Source organism: Ahaetulla prasina, chromosome 4 (assembly GCF_028640845.1).
Source record: "Ahaetulla prasina isolate Xishuangbanna chromosome 4, ASM2864084v1, whole genome shotgun sequence".
Taxonomy (NCBI): Eukaryota; Metazoa; Chordata; class Lepidosauria; order Squamata; family Colubridae; genus Ahaetulla; species Ahaetulla prasina.
Window position 1 is genome coordinate 129,007,890 of NC_080542.1, and position 12,970 is coordinate 129,020,859.

At 35.3% G+C, this 12,970-nt stretch overlaps 1 protein-coding gene across 1 annotated transcript in view; it reads left to right on the forward strand.

The window, feature by feature from the left end:
* Positions 1-12,970, forward strand: part of CCDC7 (coiled-coil domain containing 7) — a 250,176-nt gene that overhangs the window by 218,507 nt on the left and 18,699 nt on the right. The window contains exons 61-68 of the mRNA XM_058179731.1: positions 112-237; positions 2,806-2,913; positions 4,198-4,323; positions 4,894-4,995; positions 5,178-5,276; positions 6,578-6,691; positions 7,993-8,103; positions 12,015-12,128. Of these exons, the coding sequence (XP_058035714.1) occupies positions 112-237; positions 2,806-2,913; positions 4,198-4,323; positions 4,894-4,995; positions 5,178-5,276; positions 6,578-6,691; positions 7,993-8,103; positions 12,015-12,128 (900 nt within the window). The remainder of the gene's footprint in view (positions 1-111; positions 238-2,805; positions 2,914-4,197; positions 4,324-4,893; positions 4,996-5,177; positions 5,277-6,577; positions 6,692-7,992; positions 8,104-12,014; positions 12,129-12,970) is intronic.

Here is a 12,970-nt window from a genome sequence, read left to right on the forward strand (position 1 = left end):
AAATGCTCAATTTTTCCCAAACCTGTAAAATTATTTATAATGTACCTGTCCAAAAGATAACCCTCCTGTTTTTATCTTTTGTGTTTGACATGAAATATATTTCATTTTTAGAGCAAAAGATACAAGAATTCAATGAACAAAGAAGGCTTTTGTCTATAGGTTTAGACGGAATTGTACAAAATATTCAAATTATACAGAATCTTAAATCAAGCAAAACTGAACTATTAACATCTGGTGGTAAGTACAGAATTAAAATTGTTGTCAGATTCATGGGGCTTCACAAATGAACCTTTTTATCTGTCTCATGCATGAAAGAATATCATTTATATAAACTATCCAATTTTAAGTCTTGCTTAGTTGCAAATGTTTGCATCTGGTGTCCTCTTTAATTTGATTTGAAACCCTAGTGATATTATTAAGCTTTTTACCAAAGTTTTCAATTTGAGCTTGTAAATTAAAAATATTTTTTCAAAGCCTTCCCACTAGGTTTTAGCTTTAATCTGGTGCATTATTTGCATATCTGAATTTATACAGTTAAAGAAAAAAAATGCAGAGATAAAAATGTAAAATATACTGTAACAAAATAGTCACAGAGAACATTAAAATAATCTCACATTGAAAGTATAAAGAAGAAAAGAAAAACAAAACGTTTCCTCAAAAATTAAAAAGAAAAAAAAATTTAGACCAAAACTTTGTAAGAATTAAACCCTGTAGTGAAATCTAATGCAACTAATCCTCAATTTATAACAGTTCATTTAGTGACCATTCAAAATTACAGCAGCACTGGAATAAAAGACTGTTTTCACACTTACAACTGTTGCAGCATCCCCATTGTCATGTGATCAAAATTCAGACACTTAGCAATTGACCCATATTTATGACAGTTGAAGGGTCCCAAGAACATGTGATCATGTTTTGTGATTTACAAGCAAAGTCAATGAGGAAACTAGCTAACAACTAGGCTACTAACTTAAGAACTGCAATGATTCACTTAACAATTGTGGCAAGAAAAATTGTAAAATGGAGCAAAATTCACAAAGCAACAGTATTTCACAAAGCAACAGAAATTTTGGGCTCAATTGTTGTAAGTCGAGGACTAAGTAGCTGAGAACTGTATAGATATAAATCCATTCAGGTTAATTTCACTACTCAGAAAATTGCAGTTAGCTTCCATAGGCTTCCCAACCCCCATCTCCAAAAAATACCAGTGAAGAAGCAAAAATAAGTTGCTGTTAAAATCCAGTGATTCCTTTTGGCACTGAGGGCTGAAACAGGAGCATGTGTGTGTGGGCGTTCCAGAAACTGGAAGAGCAGCCGCCTGGTGTACATGCATGTGCCGGGAAGATGATCTTCTAGTTTCCGGATGTGCATGTGCACCAGCTTCTCATCCAAGAAGATTCTTCAGCTCTGACTGGATGGTGGGGAATGGAAGGATTTATATTCCTTGCAGACAACTGGACATTTGCATTCTTTTAGTGAGTCATTAAAGGCCACCTGGAGGTTTATCTGTGTCATCAGGTCACCTGAGTAGTACAAATGGGTGTGGAGCCTTCTTAGAACTGTTGAAAGGACTGTGTTGTAGACTGGAGATATATATGTTCTATCCTTTTCCCTCTGTTGAGAGACGGCTGTTCAATTTTGGCATAGATGGCCTCTTTGACCATTTTTTCAAACCTGTGGTCTTCTCTGTCCAAAATGTGAACTTTGCTGTCTTCAAAAGAGTGGCCTTTGTCTTTTAAATGCAGACAGACTGCTGAATCTAGTTCTGATGGGTTTGTTCTCCTATGTTGTGCCATGTATTTATGAAGTGGTTGTTTTGTTTCCCCAATGTACAAATCTACACCTATCTCACTGCATTGTACTGCATATACCACATTGTTCAGTTTGTATCTAGGTGTTTTATCCTTGGGGTGGACAATCTTCGGCCTTAGTGTATTCTTGGGTTTGAAATGTATGTTGTGTTGGCTGAAGATCCTCCTGAGCTTTTCTGATATTCTTGCAACATATGGAATGACAGCATTGCTTCATTTATTGTTATCTTTGTTATGGAGAAGTTCCTGTAGGGTCTTATTTGAGATTTGATAAAGGCCCACTTGGGATAGCCACACATTCTGAGAAAAACCAGAAAGTCCAGTTGCCTTTTGAAAAAGCACCTTTGGGACCTTCCACCAGTCAATTAACTTTTAAAAATAAGAATCAAATTGAAAGAAAAAACTTTGAAAGTGAAGTTTAAAGCCAAGCATGCTTCAAAATACTAAGTAGCTGAGAGAAAAGATGGAGGCTGAATTCTTCAACTGCTTTTACCAGGAATTGCAATCTCTTTCCAGGAGTGTCTACAGTTGTCCAAGATTCATCTTAAATAATTCTTAGCTGCTTTCATTTGATCTAGGAAGCTGATTACCAAGTAACCTTCTTTGGCAGTAAATCAGCTGTTTGTCTGCAGGAGTTAGCAAATCTTCCCATCGTTCAATATGCCATCTTGGAGAAGGAGTCAAAGAATGGAAATTTCACATTTGCAGAAATGGGGACTCAATCATTGTTTACAGCAGCCTTGGAAAGACAAAATAGAAGCAGAAACTATAATTAAAGCATTTCTTAATTTTCTTAATTTATTTATTTTTATAAATAAAATATTTTTTATTTAAAATATTTTATTTTTTATCAGAAATAAGAATTAAGTAAGATAAAATCTTGCCTTCCTGTGGGATTCCTTCACATCAGCCAGTAAATAAACTTCCTGGTAAGATGATAGCATGATATTTTGAACCTTTTAGGCTAATAATTTTAAAATATTTCCTTTTATAGAAATACAAAGATTATATGAGAAGAGAAGGTTGTATTTGGACAATATGGAATTAAATCTGAAAGATTTGAAAGTTTTGCAGGGCGCTGCAGTTACTCAACCAGATAATGGTAAGTAATTAATTTTTAGTATGTTAATATGCTAGGCACTTTTCTGTTTTCTCAGCACTATTTTGTTTAAGATGAAAAATCTTCAGTACATTTTTGGTTGGCAAAAACAAAATTTTTCATCTTAAACAAAATACTGCTGAAAAAACAAAAAAGTGCCTAGCATATTAACAAAAATTTCTGATGACAAAAATAATTCTTAGTGTCCACCATTTCTTTGGTGTAGGGAAACATCCAACAATAGTTAATTCTCCTTGTAGCCTAGGAGAGCAGGAATCATATTTTAATTATTTTAAACTCTAGGCTTGATGAAATGGGATTAATCTTTCCTTTCTCATAAGGGTCTTCCAGGGGTGAAATGCTACTGGTTCACCAGTTTGGATGAACCAGTAGTGATAAAAGCTACCGGTTCAGGCAAACCAAGAGCAAAAAAAAAAAAGCTACCAGTTCGTCCATACTGGTATTTCCAATCAGCAGCAGAATTTAAATTAGCTAGAAAATAGGAAATCCTGCTTTCTAGTAAATCTAAATCTTGTGACACAGCTTTCCCCGCCCCTTGCTGTTTTGCTTACCTTGTTAAGCTTCCTTTTTCTGCGTGAAATGTGCATTTGGTATGCACTGCGCATGCGCGTGCATGGCACATTTGGTGTGCACTGCGCATGTGCAGGCAGCAAACTGGTGCCAATCTGCAGAGGATTTTACCACTGGGGGCCTTCAATTATTCTGGTGCAGTTTTCTGCAAACCTCTGCAGGGAGAATTAGGAATTGATAAAAATAATTGCCCCCATTCTTTCTCTGATGACAGGATTCCTTCTCTCACTATAAATCATATAGCTAGAATTAGAACTGGCATTTCAAATCTTTCTCTATTTCTGTATTGCCATTTTTGTATGACAAAAGGATCCAGCAAACTTCTCACTTGCTTTTTAACCTCCCAAAGAGATAGGCATTTTACTAGAAGAAGAGGGTAGCAGTACATAGATCAACTCTTGATATACTTCTGATCTACTTAGAATTTCTTATGCTACTGTTTGTTCCAGCTATTATAAAGTCTTACACTTTTTCCAAATTTCTGATTGCTCAATCAGCATTGAAGTGATGCATTGCTGCTCTTGAATTTTTGGTTTTTTTTGTAAACATTACTTATGATATTGTTAGTTTAATGTGTTTTATTTCAATTGTTTTTAATATATTACATCCTAATCTCTAGATTCTGCCTTCCAGTCTATTTCTATGGAGTACATTTCTAAAAAGTTTAATAGTAACACGGATGCTCCTTTTATGCAGAACAGATAATGCAACAATTAGCTGAGAAGAAAATAATATTGTTTGACAATCTGGAGGGAATTATTCAAGCTATAGAACAAGAACAAAACTTAGATTTAGAAAAAGGTTTGAAGAAAAGATCTGATGGTAAGTGTTTAAAAAAAAATTGTAGGGTAATCTATTAATATTAACTGACCTAGAAAGAATATTGACTAACCTGAGCACAACCAAGGCCCCCCCCCAAACAGAACACACCTCCATCCAATCGGAGCACAGCCAACCCCACCATCCAATCAGAGCACAGCCAAATCCCCAACCAATCAGAACGCACCTCCACCCAATCAGAACACAGCCAAGCTCCCAACCAATCAGTTCAAACCCCCACTAGCAGTTAAAAGGAAGAAACAGCTGCGATCACACATTGCTCCTAGAAGCACGAAGCTGTAAACACCAGCCTGAAGATGACGAATGAGACTTCGTCGAAACGTCGCCAAGACACTTCCAATCTTACACGGGAGAAAACCCGAACAACCAAAGACCTATATACAAACACCCGTGAAAACCTCAGAAAACATATATATATATATATATATAGTTACGTTTCTTTTGCTTTGTTGAGAAATGCAGATATAAAGATTTCTTTGCTCTTTGCTCAACTTTACTTTTAAATGCAATATTTTAACCAGAAATTGAATATGTGCATTTCTAAATTTCTAGAGAGAGAAATACATGAGCTGCTAGTGTTTTCAGCACTAGATTCAAAATGTTATGAACTGGAAGAAATGGGAACTCTTCCCTATAATCAGCTGGATGTTATCAGTAAGTACAGAATTAAGTGCTGAAGCATGTACAATATTTCATGATGAAAAAAAGTTCTTTAGAAGATAACCTATACAGTCACAAGCTATTTAATGAAAAAAAATATTTATTTAAGAAAATTGCTATTATAAAAAAGTATCTTAAATACATTGTTTCTTTTATTGTCATTTATTGTAATCTAGAACGGAAAGTGCACAATCTAAAAGAACAAAGAAAGCGTTCATTTGATAGACGTCGTTTAGTTTATCCCAAAGAGCATCCAACAGAAAATATGCTTGAGAGTAAGTATGAACAGTAGTATAATATTAAGTTAGAGGTAGCCCTTGACTTACAACCACAACTGGCTCAAAATTTCCATTGCTAAGCAAGACAATTGTTAAGTGATTCTTGCCCCATTTTATGACTTTTCTTGCCACAGTTGTTAAGTGAATCCCTGCAGTAACATTATGGTTAAGTGAATCTGCTTTCCCCATTGACTTTGCTTGTCAGAAAGTCGCAAAAGGTGATCACATGATTCCAGGGCACTGCAGCTGTCATCAATACGAGCCAGTTGCAAATGCCCAAATTTTGATCAGTGACCATGGGGATTCTGCAACAGTCATAACTATGAAAAACGGTCATGAGTCACTTTTTCAATGCCATTGTAACTTTGAACAATCACTAAATTGAACTGTTGTAAGTAAAGGAGTACCAGTATTTGTATAAAATGTAATGTATAAAAATGAATCCAGTAGCCATCAAGTTCAACCTAGCAATCAAATTTCTGCTTTTTATAATCTTGAATTAGTTGTGGACCATCTCAATAATTTGGAACTCTTTTTAGAACACCCTCCCCCATACACAATGATTTTGTATTGGTAACATGATGACATAATGGCCCATAGAAAATAGTTTTAGCTTTTTCATTCTGCTAATCCTGAAAAGATAATTTGGAATATTATTAGGTGTCTTTGGAGAATGTAAGCTCTGAAAATATGTCACTTTCATATGGACATTTATTATTTTTGGGGTATATGTTATTTTTCATAAGACGTGCTCACAAAATATACAAGGATTATCAATTATTTTTTAATAATGGAAATTTCCAAGGTAAATATATGATGGAAATTATTGAAAACTTCCAAGTGGAAAGACTGATCTTGATCACCCTCCCTTCGTTAGAATTGGTTTATAGAAAAACAAAAATGGAAAAACAAGTTTGAAGAACAAGTTGGCTAAATGAGAAGTAAATAAATACAAACAAATATGTTAATAGTGAAGCTTTTTTGAAAGTCACAATCACTTGCTCGTAAGACCCTATATTTTAAAATAAACTCTTAAAAAATCTTGAGGATTAATTTAAAAGGGGGAAGGAAAATAACATATTTTACATCTAAAAGCACTTAGTTTTGCTGAAGGAGTTCCATACTGTGCAATAGTGGATGAGAAGTAGAATTAGCTGAGAGAACAATAAGCTTTTTTTTTTTATTAAGAGTAAAAAACTGCATGTAACAGTGGTAAACATGGCTCTTCTTATGGTACATGGTATTATTATCAATACATATCATGCGAATTTAAGTAATAATTGTTCTTTTATTCTTAGAGCAAAAAGAAGCACTAAAAGAATTTCTCCAACAAAGAAAACATCTGTTTTCATATCTGCGATCAAGTATTGAAAATCTGCAACAAAAAAGCATTGCTTGGCAAGATATGTCTGGTAAATTCAATGTTGTTATTTCTGGTTATCATTTTTTGGATTTTTAAGAGTTTCTTTTCAAGGTAAAACCTTGCATGGCACAGGTTTTAGCTACTTGATGAACCATTTTGTGCTGCTAGGACAAGCCTGTCCCACTCATGCTGGCAGGGAAAGCCTGCTATGGATTCTGTTAGTTAGGGATTTCCAGCTGTCAGAATCCAGAAAAAGAACACTTTTGCTGTAGTGCCTGCCTGCTAGGAACAAAGTTCACATCCCCCCACTCCCAGGTGAGGTCTGACCCCCATCCTCCTGTCCTTCCATTAGAGCTTGAAGACTTAGCTGTGCCTGTTGGCTTAGGGACCCAATGGGAATTATCACATTGGAGATGACAGTTAGATTAATAGCAGATCCCACCTCTCCCAGGCAAGTTGCTGTTCCCTGTCCATCTTTTAATCATATTGTTATATTTTTACTGTTTATTTTTATTTTCCTTGTTTTCCTGTATTTGTAATTTTTTTAATTTTAAATTTTTACTTTTATAAGCCATTCAGAGTAGTCCCGTGATGAGATGTGTGGCAAATATATTTAATACATTAAAAAAAATGCTTCTGTTGTCTAGTGTTTATTTATGCAGGTTGCTGCAAATTTGCTCTATAGTTTTCAAGTGATATTAAAGACTAGAGCTTCCTGCAGCAGTCCAGTCAGATGATGATGAGAACATGACTTAAAGTTCTGCCCTAGATAGGATTCCAGTTGACATACAATTTCGAGCCATGCTCTAAAAGATAAGCTCCATCAGTCAGTTCAGTCTTTGACTCTAGAAGGACTCCCAATCCCAGTCCTGCTCTCTTTCTTGTTACAAGACTGGAAGAAACAAGATAATCTCAATGAACAAATACAGTAGCAAAAACTTCTAATTTGGATTAACTTTCAATTTATTTTTACCCATTCGGCCTCCATCAGTGTCCAAATAGACTAGACTGAACAAACACTAGCAGCTCAGATACAATTGGGTATCATCAGTATACAGCTTGTATACCACTTGTATTGACCTCTAACTACCCTCCCATGACTATCTCAATAACTTTACCTAGAAAGGAAGATCAGAGACAGGGTAAGTTTTCAATGTTGCTTGGATGCAAAGATGACCTTTTTTTGTCTCATATAATTCCCGTTAGCTTTACAATTATGTATGTGTAATTTTCACAAATTCTGAAAAAAAAAACTTTTGAAGTTTTGTTAAATTCACACATGTACAGGCAAATGTGTATACGTACATATGTACATATATATATATTTGTACATCTGCTTGATCTTTATAGATGAGAACATAGCAAAACAAAGATCTTTGGCTGCAAAATTACAAGCAAATATGAGAGATATACAAGCTGCTTTTGAAAAAACACAGAAAATAGAAAAGTCCAGAGTTGTTGGTAAGAACAATGCAAAAGCAATACAGCATAAAAGTATTTTTATACAATTCATTAGATTTCCCTGTAGTTTTTGAAAACAAAGTATAAATAATTGCTCTAATTTGATTTTAGGTAGTCAAATCTTGCTTATCATATTGTAGAAAGGCACAGCTTCTTAATCCCAAATGATCTATGGCAAACTTCTTCCTTGTGCGCATATCCTCTTTCATACCTAGGAGGAGAAGTGCCTTTTAGTTTTCAATAATTTTTGTCTTCTGTGATATCTGCTTGAGAACTGTTTGGTTTAAAATGCTCTAAAACTTCAGTCTATTTGGAAACATTTTTAGTGACAACAGAAAAATCAGTGACAAGAAAATGAAGGACAGACAATTCTTGCTATAGCTTGGCAGTTAGTGAGGAGAGCAATGTAAGAAAGAGGAGAAAATTGTAAGAATTTTGTGTATTGGCTGTTTTTGTGGCCCAAGACCAATAATAAATATATAGGGAACCATTTAACTAAGTTATAACAAAACTTAAAAAGTTAATATAAATGGAATCAGGGATAGAAAAACTAATAAAGGCAAAGCAAGCTGAGTTCAGCAAGCAGAGGATTACATGACTTTATATCTAGAGCAGTTCAGACCTGAGAAGATTAAGTTGGATATAATGAAAGGAAACAATACAACAGGAACAATAGGCATGCTTGTGCTCTTATGCATGCCCCTTACAGACCTCTTAGGAATGGGGTGAGGTCAATAGTAGATAGTTTTTGGTTACAGCTTTGGGAATTTTGGGAAGAGACCAGAGTCAGGTAGTGTATTCCAAGTATTAACAAACTGAAGTCATATTTTCTGCAATCAAGATTGGAGCGGTTAACATTAAGCTTAAATCTATTGTGTACATGTGTATTGTTGCAATTGAAGCTGAAGTAGTCTTCAACAGGAAGGACATTGTAATAGATGATTCTATGAGTTAAATTCAGGACATGTCGAAGGCAGCGTAATTCTAAGTTTTCTAAACCCAGGATTTCAAGTCTGGTGGCATAAGGTATTTTGTTGTATTCAGAAGAGTAGAGAACTCTTCTTGTAAAATATTTCTGGACACGTTCAATTTATTGATGTCTGAAATGTGGTATGGGTTCCAGACAGTCGAGCTATATTCAAGAATTGGTCTAGCAAATGTTTTATATGCTCTGGTTAATAGTGTAGTGTTTCTGGAGAAGAAGCTACGCAAGATTAGGTTTACAACTCTTAAAGCCCTTTTTGCGATGTAGTTACAGTGGGCTTTAGTACTTAGATAATTTGATAGGAAAACTCCAAGGTCTTTAACAGGATGGGGGTCATCTGAAAGGTAATGTCCATCGAGCTTATATTTAGTGTTTTGATTCTTTTTTCCAATGTGTAAGACAGAGCATTTGCTGGTTGAGATTTGGAGTTGCCAGGTTTTTGACCATTCTGACACAAAGTCAAAGTCTTTTTGAACGGTAGCTGTATTGTTGGTGGTGTTAAATAGTTTGACATCGTCAGCAAAGAGAACACAATTACTTATAATATGGTCACAGAGATCATTAATGTATAATATGAAGAGTGTTGGTCCAAGAATGCTGTCTTGGGGAACGCTGCTTTTGACAGGAACAGGATTTGATATAGCACTGCCAATTTTGACCACTTGTTGTCTGTTTGACAGGAAAGCTGTTATCCAATTGTGAAGGGGTCCTGAGATGCCATAGGATTTTAGTTTTAGAAGAAGTTTGTCATGTACCACTGAGTCAAAAGCTTTATAGAAGTCTATATAAATTGCATCTATTGCTTTGCCTTGGTCAAGATTTGTAGTCTATATGTTTTTGCAATGAAGAAGTTGTAAATTACATGATAAATTTTTTCTGAAACCAAATTGTTTATTAGAGAGTAGGTTGTTTGTTTCTAGGTGGAGGGTAATGGATTGGTTGATGATAGATTCCAGTACTTTGCAGGTGACGCAGCATAGAGAGATTGGTCTGTAATTTTCAACTAGGCTGGGGTCTCCTTTTTTGAAGACAGGGATGACCGTGGCTAGTGACCAAAGTTTGGGAAGGGAACTGGTCATGAAAGCTTTTTTGAAGATTATAAGTTCATGAGTCTTGAAGACCCGGCAATAAACAATGTAACTACTGAAAATAATGTTACTTAGAAAACTCTTTTACAGAATGATATTTAATTGGGGCAGTACCTTCTTGTAAAAAATTAAATATGAAAGAAAATAAAAAATAATACATCCAGAAGTATGTCTTTATTATTCATATGTTCTTTTTTTAATACTTTGGAGAGCCAAGATCCAAATCAGAACCTTGTTCTATGATTGTTTTCCAAGAATGATACAGTTATTATTCACATTTCTCTGAGGAAGATACTAATTTATATGTATTATAGAAAAATTATTTTTGTTTTTAAGATTTTTGAATTATTTTGATTTTTTTAATCTGGGATAAGAGTATAGGACAAAATACAAATACAATATTTCAATCTTGCGTACTGCCTTAATGTTCTGTGATGCCATTCAGAAGATGTAGCAAATATATGGGTAAAAAGGTAAAGATAAAGGTTCCCATCGCACATACGTGCTAGATGTTGCCGACTCTAGGGGGTGGTGTTCATCTCCGTTTCAAAGCCGAAGAGCCAGCGCTGTCCGAAGATGTCTCCATGGTCATGTGGCCGGCATGACTCAACACCAAAGGTGCACGGAACGCTGTTACCTTCCCACCAATGGTCCCTATTTTTTATACTTGCATTTTTACGTGCTTTCGAAACTGCTAGGTTGGCAGAAACTGGGACAAGTAACAGGAGCTCACCCCGTTACACGGCAGCACTAGGGATTTGAACCGCTGAGCTGCCGACCTTTCGATTGACAAGCTCAACGTCCTAGCCCCTGAGCCACCGCGCATCCCTTGTAATATATGGGTAGTATACCTCAACATATGACTGGTTGTTTAACGACCAATCAGAGTTATATTAAATTCCCAAAAGCTACTTAAGACCCAGTTTCAAATTTACAGTGGCTGCTACACCCTCACAGTCATTTGTCCTTAATGATGATTGCAGGGATGCTGCAGTAGTCACCCACCCACCCATTCCACACCACTGAGACCCTGCCCAAGGCAGATCAGGCTGTCTATAAGTGGGTGTGAATTAGCTGGAGCTTGCAAGCCTCCATCTTCCTTCTCATCCAGTAACCAAGGATCATGGTGGCTGCAGTTTGCAAACCTCCAGTTTCTTTCCCATCCAAGGACTTACGGAACCCATCCAAGGACTTACGGACTTACGGAGCCCAGCAACACCCCACTGATCTTTCTGTTTTTTTGCAGCTTCTGAGAGAAGGCATCTAGCCTGACACAGGGTCAGCTTTTTTTACAGACCTAACCTCATGGCAAAGTATGTGTTATTCTTGCAAAGTGGTAACAGGCTCCCTTTTCAAGGCAGCTGCATAAACCTGTGCCTTTTAATAAATGTAGCTGGAAAAGGGTGCTACTAGATTTCTGATATTTTGGCCATCATATAGTGACAAGGATCTCTTCCTATATTGTCTTATATTTGATAGAAAATGTGGAGGAGGAAAAGAGTAGCAGAATTAATGAAAATTCATAATGAAATTAGAATGTGACAGAAGATCATTGCAAGAAGGATTCCTACCCAATGAAATAGATAAACTAATACCTTAATGCATGTATGCTGTCTACCAGACATGTGAAACAACAGAAGTCAATTGGAAAAACACCAATATAATGTCTTCTGGCCATTATAGGTCACTGTTATGTATCAATGCAACCTTTTTAAATAAGCATTCTTATTACTCAGGGTCAACTGAATTGGCAAATAATTGCTACCAAGCTTGTTGAATTATTTTATTTGAAAACATACTAAGATTTTTATTCTTTTCTTGACATATTTGAATAACAGAATCAAGGCAACAATTTCAACCACTAATTAGTCAGAAGACTACTGTAACTCAACCGTCATATCACCAACTATTGATGGCAAAAGTTTCATCTCTACAAATAACCAAAGCTCCTAGTAAGTACAAAATGTACATAATATCAGGAAATGCAAATATGGCTATTAGATGGACACTTACACTCATTAAAACTAGAACACATTGAATTATAGTTAATATAGTTTTTGAAGATTCAAATATAAGAAATATATGTAACTTGAAGTTGAACTATGAACATTTCCTTATCCAGCTAGAGCATGATAATATTATCGAGTTGAATAATAAAATGTTTGCAAGCAAATAACTAAGCTCAGAGAATACACAGAACTCACAGTTACTAAAAGGCTAATATAAAGATCAGTTGTATTATTAGATGCTTCAGTCATATGGAACAAGGAATGTGTTAAGATGTAATCCCCCTTTTGCAATTTTTATAAATTTATTTCTAGTAAGTCATATTTTTGAACTATTCCATTTTGAAATATTCTATTTTGAAGTTTATACAGCAAATGCTATTCTTGGTCGTTTTCTCTCTCCTCCATATAATTAGGTTCTGATGCTCAGAGTATTAATTAGACAACTAGTTTATATTTTTCAGCAAGAACCCAATCTGATCCTCTTTGCTGTTGTGTTTTTATGGCCATAATCAATAATACACTTTTTAGGTGCAAATTCTCCAAAATCAGCACACACTAAAAGATGTGAGTTGGGCACTACTTACATACTTTCCTGGACCAACATTCCATTTTTACAGTCACCCATATCCTTGTCATTATCTTTAACTTTTTCAGACTTAGGAAGGGAAGGCATTTGAGTTGTTTTCTAAAAAACACCTTCTTAGTCTGAACTTAAATTTTGTTTGTCTGTTTGTTGCTTTAGTAACAGATCTTCCCTCTGGTTTTAGTCCATCCTTTATACCCAG